The sequence below is a fragment of the Anabrus simplex genome, chromosome 3, assembly GCF_040414725.1.
Source record: "Anabrus simplex isolate iqAnaSimp1 chromosome 3, ASM4041472v1, whole genome shotgun sequence".
Taxonomy (NCBI): Eukaryota; Metazoa; Arthropoda; class Insecta; order Orthoptera; family Tettigoniidae; genus Anabrus; species Anabrus simplex.
In genome coordinates this window covers 345,220,729-345,239,703 of record NC_090267.1, presented here as the reverse complement: position 1 = coordinate 345,239,703, position 18,975 = coordinate 345,220,729, and the positions used below count along the sequence as shown (strand labels likewise).

Here is an 18,975-nt window from a genome sequence, read left to right as displayed (position 1 = left end):
ATAAAATAAATTTTGTTTTTTAATTCATTTTCAAATTCCTACATTGATTTATTTTGATTTATTTCATTTTTTATTTTCATTTAATTTGTTTGGAGAGGACAATTACCTAGTTGTACTTCCCCTTATAACTAAAGATCACCACCACCTAACAAACAGCTACAAACAACACTTCTCATCTCCTACCCCACAGGTAGGTTAAATAGTATAATTATTCAGTCTGTAACCTGGTGTTGGCTAACTAAAGACCAATAATGCAGAGTCTGGAAGATTATGTTCTGTCCCAGGCAAATGTTGGTTTATGGTATCACTAGACATGACCAATAAAATAATATGGTAGTAAAAAACATGAGGAGAAATTGGTTCAAAATTTTAAATAAAGTACTGTACAAGCGAGTGAAGGAATCAATATTTTATTCAACTTTAAATATATATATATATATATAATATTTTATAACTATAATAGGTACTTCAAAACAAAAATTGGTAACCTATATTACTACTAATACAGTGAACATCTGAATATATTGTATATTACTACCAGAACAAGATTTATAAAATTAGTAATGTCTATAACAAACTTTTCCTCAAAAGAAAATAATCACAATTACTCTTCCAGTCCATATGATCGCAACAGCAGGCTTAAAAATAGTAAGAAGGAAAGGTGATTCCAAAAAAGCTAAAATACTATATCACAGTTCAGAAAGCTTTCCTACAATCCTGACAGCTATATGAAACTAGGATCTCTCTCTGTTATAGCTGGATTGTAGACACAGGCAGAGAAAGAATTTATAATCCACATAGTCATGTAGGAAAATATACAGTTATACAAGATTACAAAAATTCATATCACCTAAATAAAATACATTTGCAATAATTTATCTTATAATCTAATTATTCTCAGACTTCTTTTCATACCTTTTTATATCTGTTATGTCTTCAGCCCAGTTGGATTCTCAAAAAGCTCTCCCAAAGGCGATGCAGTTATTGGAAACCCGCAAATACCGCTGGCAGTGCCATAATGAGGCAAACAAGGCATGATCAGGAATAAGCTATATGGTCGTAGTCTTTCATAACATACAAATGGAATTGTTGTGCTCTGAATGTCATTACTCAGCACAACTTATACCTTAGCAGATTCCATACTATCACAGTCATAAATGAGACTGAAGCTACATTTCGCTTTGATCTGTGCCAAGAGACAGATGTACAAATACTGCATTCGTCAACCTCTTCACAGAGATGGGAACTTTCTTTCTTGAGAGTCTAGAGATCGATGGGCAAATCTCAAGAATCAAGTAGCCTCTCGAAAGTCAAAGTGAATAGTGCTGCACTCTACTTGCATGTGCTGTGAAAATTTATCTCCAGATGCAGGACTTGAGCTGTTTTAAAGGATCACATTTTTGGTTATCTGTCATAACATATGCACAACAAAATTCAGAATTTCTTGCCTACATAGTACTGTATACTGGATCTTCTTTGCAGTTTTAATAGAAATGCTTATTTGAAATGAAATGGAGCAAAGCCAGTTTAGGAATTTTTCAAAAATGGATTAAATGTTACTTGGAAATAAAAAGTTGTTATTCCTACGGGGGCATGATTAACACAGTGGTGCTTAGCTGCCCAACACTCAAAGTTTGATTCTTTTTCTGACAGTGGTTTAACAATGCAATAACATGTCAATGTTTTCGGCAATGCAAGGATGGAGAATGGCTGGGATTCGGAGTATAGAGGCCTTAATTAAGACACAGCCTCAGCGTTTCTCTGGTGTGAAAATGGGAAACCATGGAAAACCATCTTCAGGGCTGCCGACAGTGGGATTCGCACCCACCATCTCCTGAATGCAAGCTCACAGCTATGCGGCCTTAACTGCATGGCCAAATCACTTGGTGTTGAAGTCTGAATCCCAGATGATTTCTAGTTGGAATTTTCACCTGAAAAATCATGAGGCATCAGGAAGAGTATTCTGGATTTAAACCTCCGGCCAAAGGGGTGCGCAGCTGTGAGCTTACATCTGGGAGATAGTGGGTTTGAGCCCCACTGTCGGCAGCCCTGAAGATGGTTTTCTGTGGTTTCGCATTTTCACAACAGGCAAATGCTGGGGCTGTACCTCAATTAAGGCCACAGCCGCTTCCTTCCCACTCCTAGCAAAAAAAAAAGCCAAAATGAGCTTTGGTGGCTCCATCAACCCTAGAAATATCTGGGATAAGCTAAAGAATGCTTTTCTTTGCTGTTGTTCCTTTGAATTATGCTTTCTCTTACATTTGTTTTATAAAATCTTTATACTTAATGGAAAAACTGTAATTACTTATTTAAAATAAATTAATATGACACAACATAGTTTAAGCTACAAATGTAACTTACAAAGTAGAAGAGCTATGAACTGATGTTTGATTGTGTTGAAATATCTCATGCCTTTTCGAAAGGTGTATATTGCCCAATTTCAGCCTATCGACAGAACTCGCACAAACAAATGTTACTGTACATTGCATTGGACTTTATTTTCTGGGGGTTGTGAAATATTCATATGATTTGCTCTTGGCGGCCATTAATGTGTACTAAAAAAATTTACATTCAATAAATTATGAGCAGAAGGGTGCAAATCTTTCCCATCTACCATAAACTGAAAGCTGAGGTTCAAAGGAAATGTCTTGATTCTACTCTTCGCCTTGTAGGTCAACTGGAGTAAATCAGATTCCTATCAACTTTCTACCCACTAGCACATACTGTACGCCTATGCTATTCGCTTTGATCTGAAGACCAAACCGCCTCCTGACTAATCCGGTTGACTAAGACGTTGCAGCATTTTATCGCTCTCAGTGAACCAAATTACTTCAGAAGCATGCTTAGTCTTTTCAAGAGGCTCATGAGACATGTCTCCTCAGGAAGGCATTGAGAAGTTGTAGGGTTTCTCAAGACATCCACTTCCATTTCTCATCCCTACCTTTTCACTCATCTAGCATTTACAGAATATAAGTCATACTGGACATATGCAGAAGATCGAGAGACAGAACAAGTTTCTGATTTTGGGATATTCGGGATGCTAACGTTAATATGCAACAATGAGTGATTTTCTGGTAGTCATTAAGCAGTATTACCTACACCTTTGATTTCCGAGTTGATGAGTATGGAATTAATGAGCTATGGACCTGACGACATCGCACCTACCATCCAATGTGATCTTACTGTTTCAGCTACCTTGAGGAAAGAGTTTACAAACTTATATTAATTCTATTCTGCACAAAGATGGGTTGTACATGTTGTTGCACTCCTTCAGCTGAAAAGTGATCTGGAAAGTTGGAGTGATACATTAGGATAGTGAAGTCACGTCTACTTCAGGATTATATGAATACTAGCTGTTGTGTACCCATCATCGATATTACACATTTGAGACCTAGACTTTCGACCCCACACTCTTAAGATTCCTTTCCTCTCATTCTTTGAGTGACTGTTCCTTCAGATGGCAGGAGGGCACTTACAATGATGATATATAGGGAAAGTTAGGAATGAACTTGATGGAAGAAGCTGTACATATGAACTGGTTTCATTCTGTAGTATGTGAAGTGAATGGAGGAGGAAAGGTTACCTAGGACTACAATGGATTTGGTCATGGAGGGTAAGAGAACTAACTACAGGGAGACCAAGGCAACAATGATTATATTATTTTTAATGATTTAACAGTTAAGAGGTGTGTAATTAAACAAGACCTCAGAGCTGCAAATAAAGGATTTTGGAGGTGGATAGTTAATTCACAGAGGCCTGCAGACTGAATACTAAAAGGCATAAAGATCAATAATGAAGATGTATGTATGTATGTATGTATGTATGTATGTATGTATGTATGTACACAGTTCATAACAATTAGGGGAACATGTTTTGTAACATCTGGTATGTGAATGTTAATTTAGTAGATGGGGTTCCAATGGTCGTACAGCATACCCTGAGACCTTAGCTACTCAGGGTATGTCAAATCGAAATTATACTCCATCTGTAGGAATAGCCATTCATTAAAATGTCAGGTGACCCCTCAAAACAAAGTGAATATCGGTGTGTCCGTGTGTCGTTGTGAGGTACACAGACTACTGCGATCATTTGAGCACGTTGTACGTCAACCAGCACATCCCAAGAGACATCTTAACAAGGTTCAAAACGCAATGGCCATCATTTCGATCTAGGAAGGATGGAATTTTCGTCGTGTTGTTGTGGATCTCAGTGTCTCTCCATCAGTTATTCACTGCTTGTAGAATCGCTACAATGAGACAGGCCAGTTCACAAGAAGGGTTGGACAAGGTCATGGATGCATGACAACCCCACAGGATGACCGATATCTGACCCTTTGTGTGTTGCGGCTTTGTTCAGCAACTACCAGAGAACTGCAACAAGACATCACGACGGTCACTGGGGTCATGGTGTCTGACCAAACAGTAAGGAACAGGTTAAGAGAAGTGTCCTTATGACCCAGGTCAATGGTGCGGTAGTTTTCACACCTGTCAGCACCAGCTTTCTTGGGAATAGGTATAACAACATTCTGCCGAAAATCGAATGGGACGTCTCCTGTCTCATACATCTTACACACTAAATGGAATAACCTTGCCAAGCTGGTTTCTCGTAAGGCAGTCAGTAATTCAGAGGGAATGTCATCAATTCCAGGTGCCTTATTTCTATTTAGGTTACTCACAGCTCTGTCAAACTCTGACCCAGACGTCCTGTCCCAAGTGCCCCGTTTAATGCAGCAACATCGCGCAGCTCGCCTTCTGTTTGCCCGTACCCACATCAACTCAAAATTGGGTCTCCCATTTCATCAGCATCAACAGCCTCATGTTCCAGAACCAAATTATCTACATCTTTCTGCATAGACATTTTATTCAAGACCAAGTGTTTTTAAAAAGTGCCTCACCATATACGCTTGAAGTTGACCTCCCGAGGCTGAGTGGACCCCGTTACGGGCCTCCGGAGGTGGCAGCTAATCACACAGTAAATAAACAGTAAATAAACATCATGTAGACGCGAATTTTAATTTAAGTAACCCCTCACAAATGCCTGAAGACTGTTACAAACATTGATTTTTTATTCATGCCACCTAGTGTTATTACGAAAAGTGTATCACCACAGACGCTTTAAATATTTTAAATATGTATATTAGTTAATAAGTTTTTTCAACACAATTGTAGATGCGAATTGTAATTTAAGTATCATCCACACATATTACCTTACCCTGCCCCCTGCCCCTCCCATCTTTTAGAGCATCTAGAGCAATACTTTTCAAGATCCCATGGGACATAGTTTTAAGGTTTAATGTGCTTACTGTCCAAATATTTTTCATCTCAACTATCTTTATACAGCTGAAGATGACCACTTAGTGGTCGAAACATGTTCTGTGTGTGCTAATGTATTTTTAATTTTGCCCAAGGCAAAAAAAATAAAGTATCGATTTGGTGGTTTTTAAATTAATTTGTTGATTGTACTCATCGATACAGTCATGAAGTGGACGGCTTGCAATACTCCAATTTCACCACAAAATTGGCGGATGTGTGTGCCACTCACTAATGTGGACTCTTTGGACCTTCCTATTTTAAGTCAGTTACTATATTTTTGCTAGCTTTTATAGATTTTATATTATGGAAGGAAATATGTTGTTTCATACCAGAACTGGGTCCCTTGTCCCTCTACACCAAAAACTCCACGAAATGAATGATAATAGCCGTAAAAAGTGTTTTTACTTCATCTTAGAATTTTGGATATTATGACCAACAATCCAATAAGTAGTGGAAAGGGCAGACCAGTGACAAATCAAGTCATATATAGAAGAATAGGAACATATAACACCCAATGACAGGTCAGCATCCGAACACGAAGGAACAGTAAGGAAGACAAGGACAAACGAGAAAACATAAAAAGAACAAGGATGATTTCCACATCTTCCTACACTGCCGTCTTCAAATAAATAGGCTCTCTCCTCTCATGTTTGACATGCAACACATGTCAAACTGACTGGCTTGTAATTTTCAGCTTTATATCTAACACCCTTTCCTTTATACACAGGGGCTACTACAGTAACTTTCCATTCATTTGGTATAGCTCCTTCATGCAAACAGTAATAAAATAAGTACTTCAGATATGATACTATGTATATTCCAACCGATTGTCTTTAGTGTATCTTCTCCAGAAATCTTATCAATTCCAGCTGCTTTTCTAGTTTTTGACTTTTTTATCTTTTTGTAAACATCTTTGTTATTGTAGGTAAATTTCAATACTTCATTAGTATTAGTCACCTCCTCTATCTGGCCATCATCCTTGTACCCAACAATCTTTACATACTGCTAACTCAATACTTCTCCCTTCTGTAGATCCTCAAGTACACACTCCCCTTGTCCATTAATGATTTCTGAAATGTCTTTCGGAACCTGTTTCTGCCTTTAAGTACCTGTACATACCCTTCCATTTTTCACTAAAATTTGTATGAATGCCAATTATGCTTGCCATATATAGAGATATCAGATTTGGTAGGTTAAATGGACTGTATTGCATTTGACCTATCTAAGGCATTTTGGTAGGGTAGATCATGAGAGACTACAGGCAAAAATGAGTGCATCTGGACTAGACAAAAGTATGACTGAATAGGTGGCTAAATTTCTAGAAAACAGAACTCAGAGAATTGAGGTAGGTCAATTTTTTTTAAACTTACATTTTTGATGAAGTTAGGGCTCCGTGACCCTCTCTTACACTTAACCACTTTCAATAATAAAAGTAAAAGTAAGACATAGTACTTCTACAAAAACTTAATACTATGGACAGATTTGCTAAGTTGAGGTTACAAATTATTAAGGCAATAAGACTGGAGAGGCCTGGTGCAGATCTTTCGAGTTGACACCTGATAATGTTATTGGCTTTACGTCCCACTAACTACTTTTACGGTTTTTGGAATGACGCCTGATATGCGACCTGCACTTCTGTGATAATGGGGCCCTACCTCAAGTATGATGAATTCTAAAGGCTAGTACACATCTAGCGTCAAAGTTGTGGGACATTGTAAGGGGACAGTTGCGAGACACTATCCCTAGACTGCTGCGATACAATGTCCCGCGTCCACATCTATAGAGCCAGTTGCACCACAGGAATCAGCGCGAAATGGCGCAAGAAATTGCTTTATGTCCTTTTAATGTTGTGAATCTTTTTCTCCATCTTGGGAATGGACATAGTGAACTTTTTAGACAGAGACTCCATTGCCTGCCTCCTTTTGTCTCTGTTTTTATACTCAGTAGACATAACATTCCAAAGACAAGGGAGGGTGTGTAAATCCTCAATGATTTTTAGAGTAGTTTCCATCGAAAAACAACAGAACACCAAACACAACACCAACACGTGGCGGCTATCTGCACACTGGCATCGGCGTGTCCCGGGACTTTGTCTCGCGACACATCCAGACTACATCGTGTTGCACAACGTTTGTATCATGTATCCCATTTTGAATGGGAGACCTGCAACATGTAACTTTTGTATCGCGACAGTCCCAAACACGGAAAAAATGTTGCAGACATCCCTGGAACTTGTCGCGATACACGTGTTCCACAACTTTGTCGCTTGGTGTATACTAGCCTTAATGATGAAGACGACACACACCCTCAGCCCCTAAACCATCGGAATGAACAAATGGTGGTTAAAATCCCCCATATAAACAATCCCCAACCTGGCCAGGAATTGAACCTGGGGCCCCTTGTACCACAGGTCAGCACACTACCCATTTAGCCATGAAGCTGGACGTAATATTAATAATACAAACAATAGCAAACACTCGAAAATGAGTAAACTGGTCTTCCAAACAGAACTCCTCTTCATCTGTGAGTCCGTAGGTGATTGTACAGCCCAATATGGGAGGCACACAATTTGTCGCAAAGATGGCAGAGAGTCCCAGGTGGAGCAGCCATTGTTCTCCTATTTCACTCTTTTTCCTTTCTACATTGCCTCTTATCGTTCGCTATTCACCTACAGTTTCTTTCAAAAAGTAGGGTGCCACAATGAACTAATGATCTCCAGGATGAATAATTGAGGGCTAAGGTCTCCCAGTTGTTAACATCAATGTGGCACATCTTCATGATAGCCTTAATTACATTCTTAAATCCCTTCCTCTGACCTCCCAAACAACATTTGCCCACTGTTAACTCAGAGGAAAACACTTGCTTGGGAATGTGATTATCAGGCATGCGTATTACATGCCCTATCCATTGTAGCTGACGTCATAAAACCATGGCTTCTATACTGGTGGTCTGTGCCTCTTCAAGTATGCTGACATTTGTGCATCTATCTTGCCAGGTTATATGCAGAATTCTCCTTAAACATCGCTGGTGATATTGTTCCAACTTTTGAATATGCCGTCTGTAGCATATCCAGGATTCAGATCCAAATAGTAAGCTGGGAACTACAACTGAATTATATACGAGGATCTTTGTTGCATCATTGACATCATGACTGTCAAATACTCGGGATCGTAGTTTGGCAAAGGATGCTCCAGCACGGCTGATTCTAAATTGGATTTCCAAATCTAAATTTATGCTTGACGAAAGGATACTACCAAGGTAAGGAAAGGAGTTTACTACTTGAAGGCTCACTCCATCGATGGACACATTGACCTGTCCTTGTCCTTCTCCAGGGGCTAGTTGATAGAGAATATGTGTCTTACTGGTATTCAATTTGAGACCAATCTTTCTGTATGTGGTTGAAAAGGCATTCAAGATGAACACTAGTTCTTCTTCAGAATGAGTTACAACTGCATTATCATCAGCATACTGTAACTCGACTAATGCTATAGAAAGTGTACGAGTCGTCGCCCTTAGACGGTTCAAATTAAACAGTTTCCCCATCTAGTGTATAATTTATCTACACTGTATTCCTGGAAGAAGAATGTCCTGGACTAGCTGCATAACAGATTTATCTCCTGCATGCAGTTATCAGACTGTGCCTCTTATAAGGGCTTCTGATAAGTTAACCTGCATACACCCCAGCGTCAGTGGGTAGGGTCTGACACATCCCACTCTGATGAGTCTAGTGTCAGACCTAAGACGAAACGCTGGTTAATAGAGCAAACGCCTGAAAAACCTTACATCTGATCTGTTTTTGACATTTTTGACATGCTCTATTGGTGAAAAATATTCATCCAAGGGAATTCATAATTTTCCATCATAGAAAAGCCTAAGGTAGAAATGTATTGGACAACAAACATGTTTGCTATTCCCATATTCATGAAGTTATGCCTAGAAATCACTTTTGGCTCATTTTAAACATTACTGAAGGTAAATTGAAATTTTCATGCTATTATGTGTGCTACTTTTCTTTATATTCACTTTTATTTGTAACTATGTCAAAGCAGTTCACCTCCCTTAGAAATGTCTGGCACAGGGCATTTAAATCACCTCAGAATGCCTGGCAGTGAATGTGTTAAGGTGGGAATTCCTCAAGGCAGTAAGTATTATTGGACCCTTATGTTCTCTTGTATAAATACAGTATAAATATATGAGTACAGAACTGGAATCAGCTTCTTGTGGATTATATTATACTATATACAGTAATAAATACGTTACAAGATTGTGAGGAACTGCAAAAAGACTTCAACAATGTTGTGAGATGGACAGTAGGCAATGGTATATGATGATAAACAGGGTTAAAAGTCAGGTTGCAAGTTTCACTAATAGGAAAAGTCCTCTCAGTTTTAATTACTGTGTTGATGGGGTGAAAGATCCTTATGGGTATCACTGTAAGTACCTACACGTTTATATAAGGAAAGGTCTTCATTGGGGTAATCACATAAATGGGATTGTAAATAAAGGGTAAGCTTATAGATTTCTGCACATGGTTATGAGGATATTTAGGCGTTGTAGTTAAGCATGTAAAGGAGAGGGCATATAAGTCTCTGGTAAGACCCCAACTAGAGTATGGTTCCAGTGTATGAGACTCTCACCGGATTACTTGATTCAAGAACTGGAAAACAATCCAAAGAGAAGCAGCTTGATTTGTTCAGGGTGTTTTCTAACAAAGGAGTAGCATTACAAAAATGTTGCAAAGTTTGGGCTGGGATGACTTGGGAGAAAGGAGATGAGCTGCTCAACTAAGTGGTATGTTCCAAGCTGTCAGTGGAGAGATTGCGTGGAATGACATCAGTAGACGAATAAGTTTGAGTGGTGTTTTTAAAAGTAGGAAAGATTACAATATGAAGATGAACTTGGAATTTAAGAGGACAAATTGAGGTTAAATATTTGTTTATGGAAAGGGGAGTTAGGGATTGGATTATTTAAGAAAAGACTAGGTAAACAACAGCTACGGGGAGAGGACGGTCCAGAAGGTTGATTTCCTGACCACCAGAGGAGCGACAGTGCCAGTCACTGTGACACACTGAAGCGTTTGTGGGTAGCAATTCACAGAAATCAACTTGGACTTCTCTCAACAATTCTTATGCTGCTACACATCAATGCAAGATCACATGCAGAATTGTTATGGTGCTTCCAGTGGGAGGTTCACAAGAGCAAATGAGTGAATATATAGCCTTGTCTGGTGTTTCCATTATTTTGTCTGCCACTTGTATGTATTTGTGAGAGACAGTTCAGATTATAGTCTGTATCAAATGGTAAGCTGTTCCTGTTGTGGTCGTTTTTACAAAGAAAAATATTTTAGCCTGGTACAAGTAATAATTAATACAGTCAAATGTTCCATGGAGTGCAACACACTGAGTGGGTGGAATAACACAACGTATACATTCTGTCGCTTGGTTGAACAATTTTGAGTAGCCTCGAGGCCAAAATGCTTCCCATTTGAAACAGATTATAGGTGCTCAGGAGAACAATTAGCTTTCTCCACTAACATGAGGAATGCTTTGCTCACTTTCTCTAAATGCAGATGACTGGTAGGATGACGATTTATAACATCACCTATTTCAGAAAAGTCTCCTCTTGAATATTGTCTGTCAAAACTTACTTTCTCAATTCCCTACTACTTGCAAGTCCAACTCTAAAATCTCTTTTCGGAGTTATTTTCATTCCTTGAAGATATTTTGCTTAAACCTTCTCTTTCTGAGTCATCAGTCCCATGTTATGTGGATTCTGTTCTAAAATTTTTACGCACTGACTGATTTTCATTCTGTGAATGTCTATCCCTCAAATCTACCCTGCAAAAGCTACCATTTGCATCCCCTGTGGGTCTTGATCTGAAGTTTATGTTTGCAAACATATTTTTATTTTTTGAGGATCTTGAGCTGAAGCCTTTGTTAACAGAGTTACTTTCATTCTTTGGGTGTACTACCCCTAAATTTTCCCTCTCAAAATTACCATTTTCACTCTGTAAGGGTCTTGATTTGAAATCTCTGTTCACAAAGTTAGTTCCATTCCTTGGGGATCCATCTCCTGAATTTTCCCTCTCAAACCCACTATTCCCTCTCCATGAGGGGCTTGATTTTGGATTTTTGTTCACAGAGTTACCTCCATTTCTTGAGAATCTATTCCCTAAATCTTCCATCTCTGACCCTTTATTTGCAGTCCATTTAGGTATTGAACTGAAATCTCTGTTAACAGAATCATTCACATTCCTTGAAGGTTTCCCCCCTAAATCCTTCCTCTTAAAGCCACCATATACATTCTGCATGGATCCTGCTCTGAGTTCCATGTTTTCAGACTTATTTCCATTTCTTGAGGGTCTTAGTCTATATTCTTCGCTCTTAAAGCCATCAATTGAACTCCTGGAGGAGTCTTCTTTGAAATCTCTGTTTGCAAAGCTGTTTCCATTTCTTGAAGGTCCTCTGGTCAAACGTTCCCTCTCCATGCTATTACTATCATTCAATGAGGGTTTTGATCTATAATCTCTGTTGCCAGAGTTGCCTTCGTTCCTTGAATGGTCTCTTCTGAAACCTCGCCTAACCAAGCCATCGCCTCCTTTTTGCCTCGACTCAGCACTAAAAAAGTCACTCCAATTCTTTGAGAGCATGCTCATGGATTCGTTACTCTTAACATTGACATTTTTATTACTTGAATGCCAATCACCACTCTTCACCTCTAAAGTCTCCTCATTTTGATCATTTTCACGATGCTCCTCCCTCCAGTTTTGGTTGCTCTTAGCATGCTCCCTTCCCGTCCCAGTTTGTCCTCTGTTTGATAAACGAGATCTTTTTAATAAGTCTTCTTTGATCTCGCCTAAGATTTTATCACGCCACGAGAGTGGTGATCTAGGAGGTCGACTTTTCAAGTATTCTGAAATCAAACCGCTGAACAGTTCATGATCTTCTGATGAGATGGATTCATTCTTTAACTGTAGGCGTGCTTCATCAAATATTATATCATGAATACTTACTGGAGCCTGCATTTTAATTAAGATGCATTTGTGGGTCTGCAAAACAAAAAGAATACACAGTTAAAACTTATAATAAAATAATAAATACACATGATCAAATGAGGTGGTCTGTTCCAAAACTCACCTTTTCCACCATACATGTTTTTTCAGGGAAAACCCAAAACTTTTCATTTTTATAATATCACTTATTTAACTGTATTACCATGTATTCAAGTCCAAGGTCAGAGGGTCATCTAATTGAGAAATTATAAATATAATTCGTAGAATGTCAATAAATTAAGTTTTTATCTTGGACAAGATGAGTTCTGGACCATCCAGTGAGAATTGAATATTTTTTTACCTTGCAGAACTTATTTAAAAAACAAGAAAGAAGAAAAATAAATAATAATCCATTCATTCGACCGGGTCAGGAATGAAATGAAATTAATGAAGCCCCATCTAGCGGTGAGGATAAGAGTTGTGCCGGCTGCCGAAGCCTGTTGCACTCTTCTGGGACGATGATTAATGATGACAGATGAAATGATAGTGGAGTGTGTTGCTGGAATGAAATATGACAGGGAAAACCAGAGTACCCGGAAAAAAACCTGTCCCACCTCCGCTTTGTCCAGCACAAATTTCACATGGAGTGACCGGGATTTGAACCATGGAACCCGGCGGTGAGAGGCTAGCGTGCTGCCGCCTGAGCCGCGGAGGCTCTAATAATAACAATAATAATAATAATAATTACCGTGCCCTGTCAGCTTGCGTAGGGGTCTAGCCCTGAACTGAGTAGGGGTTAGGCATAACTCTACGTGAGACACTGGGATGGGAGCCCTCAACCCCGACACGGCACGTCCCAATGGCCGATAGGGAAAGTTCCTGCAGATATGCAGGTCAGGTGTGAATAAGGCTTAGCCAAATAAGCACCCCCTGGATCAAATGAGGGAATGAGAATATGGTCAACAGCCTCGATGGCAGAAGAGAATATATCCCAATGGTGGAGAGAGCGGATGAACCTACTGAACACAAACCATCTAGCAGCGTCTGTACCCCATGTTAGGGGCGGCCTCATTAAAATCCTGGCAGTAGGTATAAAATGCAACCCATCATTGATGGAGGAAATGAATAATAGAAATGAGCCTCGGAAAAGGACGCTACCCGAAGTTCATTGGGGCACGCTTGGAGCTGGTGCTAAGCGTGACAGCAGGCAAGCACCAGTAACATGATGTTGATCAGGTGGGCACATGTCTGGTCACCCGGAAACTCTACAGCGGACAATTCGGCTAGGAGAACTCAACAGCTAACTACTCCTCCTGCTGAAGGTGTTTCAGAAATTTAGCTGACCACCAAGGGAGGTAAACTGAGGCAGCGCTTGAAATGTATGGATGAAATGAATAAATTCATAATGCACTCCTACTTTATAACTACGTACTCCTTTGCCACAGAACAAAGAGTTGCAAACCAAAGACGTGCAATAGTAACCAACAACAGACTTCCTGCCACAATAATTCAAAATCTTAAAGAAGAAGCTGCTAAAAATCTAACTATGAGGCCGAACAGTGAAGGCAGCTCCATTTCACTGTCTCAAATTGGGCAAGACGATACTGGAAGAAAAGAACCACAGGAGGACAAATCTGTGGAAATAAGAGAGACTGGTGATATATCAGGTGCTGATGAAACACGTCGTGCTGAAGACATGTTTGAAGAGGCAATGGCAGAGGTCGTAGGTCTCAAAGTGAACTATAAACAGAAACTGTCCAAAATTCAAGAAACACCAATGAGCAAAACCCTTGTAAGTTCTGTAAATGACATCCTAAAGCAGTATATAGAAACATCCATTAGCATAGAGGAAACAAATGCCCTTGCACAGCAGTAACTGTGGTTAGGCTGAATAACCAAAATCTAATACCCCTCTCCAAAAGCTCTTGTAAGAACGCAGATTCAGAATACATTCCACCATGGCAACATCGATTACAAAGTGATATCCAAGATCTAAGAAAGACGGATAGGTCAACTTTCCGCGTACCTCTGTAACAAAATGAAAACGAAAACTAACACAAACTTGAGGAATGTATTCAGGAAAATCAACACCCACACAAAGGAAGCTGAGCACAGAGAAAAGGTCACAGAATATATACACTGACATCCAAAAACAAAAGTTGTGTGCAAAAGCAGCAAGGCTCAGGAGGTACAAAGAGTCTCAAGCTAGGAAATTGCAAAACAACTTTTTCTCCAAGAACAAGAGCCAATTCTACAGAACACACAAGCAAAACCGGCAAACTATGGCAGAAAAACCTCCAAGCATTCAGGACATGGAAGGCTTTTGGAAACGTATTTGTTGTACCAACAAAACATGGATTAAGGAAGAGCAAACCAACAGTGCTTATGCAGAAATGAGTTTTGATACTTGCCATTTATGTATATGCAACTGTACACACTTATATTATGTGCCCTCTACCTTTCCAATAATCATAATAATCACACTCCACTTCCACTCAAAGTACTATATCTATGTTTATTTTTTTTTTTTTTAGGCAACATTTCGTATCAACAACCACCACCTTTATATACCAATCCACCAATAACTTGCTAAAAGTATATTCTCTTAAAATACCATTTGATTGCTAATAAACAACTTGCCCTTCAAACATATACAACCATAATCACTTATTAATTTCAACCCTTCACTTCACTCACTATATACCACCAATTCAACCTCTTATTCTACCAATTTTTCACCATAATTTTTCCTCATAAACACGTATTACTTCCTCGCATTACTCCAGTTACATCCACCCACTACTTTCTACACATAACTTAAAGTTATTTGACCCTCCTTGGCCACTCTCACCCTTGGTAAAAAAAAAACAGACACAATACCGACTGCCATCTAAACTTCACTCCTCCCTCATTCTCTATACATCGTGACTCTCATAAATAATCACTTTCACAAACCACCAAATCAACCCCTTACAAATAACACTACATCCATCATTATCTTGCTTCCCAAACTCCACATTAAATTACACATTAAATCACTTTATCATCATCACTGTTACTCGCTATGTCCTCATTATGTAACTTCTTACCCTATTACCATTCACATATACTTAACGATAAGTTCACAGCATCTATAACTTTCTCCTTCTTAACAACCAAACCATCTTTCCTTATTAACAATCACTCCATTATCTCAAACTTTCAACTTTCTCATTACCTCTCGTTGCTCACTATAAACATACATATCACCAAATCTCTCCACCTTCAGCACTTTACCAACCGTACTCCACTCACCTTCCAACTATATCCTTTTCACCTTTCCTTAAATATCATCATTCTTTACACTCCACCGACACCAACTCTTAATCATCCTCCATATTAAATTATACCACCTCTTACTCCTTCAATAATTACCATACCATCTCTATAATTTAATAACTCTTATCTCAACTACATCACCAAATCTATCTCTTTCAAATGACAATACATTTCCACCATAAATTTACTTCCTCTTATACAATTAACATGAACACTCTCCCACTTACCATAATCACTCTCACATATCACCAAATCAACCCCTTATGAATAACAATCCAATTACACCAATCCAAACTCCACATTAAATTACAATTCAATGGCTTCCTCTCTCTTAGCTCACATACAATCAATACACACATTCTACCACCTCCTCGTATCATCTTTCATTATTACCCCCCTTGCTTACTAATAATGTTTGTCATTTTACTTGGGAAAAAAAACAACAACCATAATACCACCATGATTTCAACTACTATTCCCTTACTTACTTACTTACTTACTTACTTACTTACTTACTTACTTACTTACTTACTTACTTACTTACTTACTTTACTTACTAACTTCTTAGGGTTTTTACTTCTTGTGACTCTACCCTCTTCATTTTTCTTCATCCCCCACATGTCCCGTAAGCTCCTACTTCTCCCGTGGCTCAATTCTATTCTCTGCCTGGTTTCCGCTGCTCTTATCTCTTCACTCTGCACACCCATTCCTTCACTGCATTTGCCTCTCTCACTTCCTAAGCCTTCCTATTTTCACCCCGTTATCTACTGCACTTTCCTTTTCACTATGAACGATCACACTTTCACTATGCACATCTCCCTGCCTTACCTCACTTAACTTCCTACTCCCCTTGGTTGTTTCCTTATCACCGTGTCCATCTTCTCCAAGGCTGCTCACCATAACTTGCCTTTCTTCCACTCTCTTACCCATTTCTTCTTCTCTCTTCATATTTTCTTTTAAATCCCGTAGTTTCGTCACTGGCCAAAACCTAGTCCACTGGCTATTGGATACCATTAGACGTTGCCCATTAATATAAGCTCTTAGCCCTTGAATTTTGGCCCGGACTAAATTTTTTTTCGGGTATTTATATTCCTCATCCCTTCTCTTCCCATGTCTCTTTTGATCCAGATTTTCGTGGTCTGTAGATTATCCGCGCCTCTTATCACTATTTCCGCCATCAGGGTGGAAAACAACTTCACTTTTATTGGCCTGTTGCCCCATGTTTTGCCTATCCTTTCTACATCATCTATATCAACTTCACTGAAGTTGATTTTCATCCTTTTTGGATGAGTTCCACAACCTTGTAGATCGTCAACACTTTGTCCTCTCCTTTTTCGTCCGGCACTCCATATATAAATAAGCATTTCTTCCTTCGTTCTTGGCTACTGCCTTCTATTTCAGCCTTCAGCTTCACCACTTCCTCCATGTCCCTTATTTTCTCCTTAAGTGACGCAGTTTCTCTTTCGTTGATTCCTACTTTGGTCCTTGTTTCATCAGTTTTTTCCTGTATCCATTGCCTCATATTCTCAAATTCATTCACTTGTTCCTTCATCATATTTTTAATTTGTTCAAATGAGCATACTTCTTTCACCACCTCCCTAACCACCCTCCTTATTACCTCCACATCTTCCCAGCTCATGTTGCCATTGGGAGTCAGTCCGGGGTTTACTTCCACACACCCTATGACTAGCAATAGCATAATCACCGTTGCCACCACTATCATCTCACCCTTCAATCTTGATTCCACTTTACCTCCTTCACTCCTGGCTGTTTCCTTCTTCCCTCGCCCCTGCCAACTTGCGATAACTGCCCGATATTGATCTACACCAATCATCCTCCTCTTTACTCCCGTCTTCCTTCTTCCATGCACCGCTTGCACTCCACTCCCACTTTACCGGCACACCAACTCAGCACGTCTGTACCTGCTGACTGTCTAGGTAAGACTGGAGTTCTGATACCATAGAAGAAAGCCATGTGAGTAATGCTGCCAGGAGAACTCAAAGTTGGAAAGCACCAGGTACAGACAAAATACAAAATTTTTGGTACAAACACTTCACTTACATGCACAAGAAACTAGCCCAACAATTCACTTACCTCGTGCATCATCCTCAAAAGTGTTCTGAATTTCTTACATCAGGAATTACAAACTATTTACATTCATACTCACAGAAGAAATGTATAAACATATCAGCAACCATAACATTCTGACTGAGGAGTAGAAAGGATGCAAAAAAGTCATCACTAGGATGCAAAGAACAGATAATCATCAACTCTGTTGTAACGCAACAGGCAATACACTCAACTGTATACAATATAGATTATTAGAAAGCATTTGACTCAGTTCCCCACTCATGGTTAAAAGAAGTACTTCATTTGTACATGATCAATCCTGCCGTAATTCATTTTCTTGAGGTTACTATGAACAATTGGAAGACAGTGCTCTGCACTAAGACAGAAAATAAATGTATCATATCTGACACAATTAAAATTGAATGTGGTATATTTCAAGGAGATTGATTAAGTCCTCTGTGGTTTTGCCTTGCAATGAATCCCCTATCCAATCTTCTAAAACCTACTGGTTTTGGATTTGATATTAAATATAACAACAGGAAACACAGAATATCCCATTTTTTTTATATGGATGATCTGAAAGTGTATGCCCACAACGAAACACAAATGAACGTCCTACTGAATATAATATACTCCTACTCATCTGATGTGGGAATGACGTTGGGACTAAAGAAGTGTAAGCTGCTAACAATTGAACGTGGTCGGTACGCAAACTCCTAACCATATGAGCTTCATACCGGATGTTTAATTGAGGGAATGACACAAACAGAGACCTACAAGTACCTTGGATTTGCTCAGAATACAACTCTGGAGCACAAGAAAATCAAACAGGAACTCAATGACAAATATACATCGAGGTTGCATCAGATTTTGTGTAGTTACCTAAATGCCAAGAATAAATTAAAGCAATAAACACATACGCTATAACAACTCTTGTTTATTCATTCGGAATTTTGAAAGGTTCAGCTACAGAAATAGAAATAGAAAATAGAAATAGAAATAGAAAAACGAGAACTTTGCTCACCACCTATAGATTACATCATCCAACTTGATGCATGGAAAGGGCCACTCTTCCATGAAAATCAGGAGGCCGAGGAGTACTGGATCTTCAAGTCATGCTCCTGAATCAGATAAAGAACCTAACAAGATACTTCCATAAACAGCAAGAAAACAGTCTTCTCCATAAAGCTGTAGTACTTGCTGACAAGTATACTGTATTGTATCCATATAATGCCTATGACCCTCATACAAATCACCAGCGTACAAATCACCATGTATCCCTGC

General features: G+C 39.0%; 1 protein-coding gene across 1 annotated transcript in view; it reads right to left on the bottom strand.

The window, feature by feature from the left end:
- Window positions 1-10,937: 10,937 nt before the first annotated feature.
- Window positions 10,938-18,975, bottom strand: part of LOC136867325 (uncharacterized) — a 59,215-nt gene continuing 51,177 nt past the window's right edge. Inside the window, exon 4 of the mRNA XM_067144477.2 lies at window positions 10,938-12,360. Coding sequence (XP_067000578.2) covers window positions 11,074-12,360 — 1,287 coding nt within the window. The 3' untranslated portion in view covers window positions 10,938-11,073. The remainder of the gene's footprint in view (window positions 12,361-18,975) is intronic.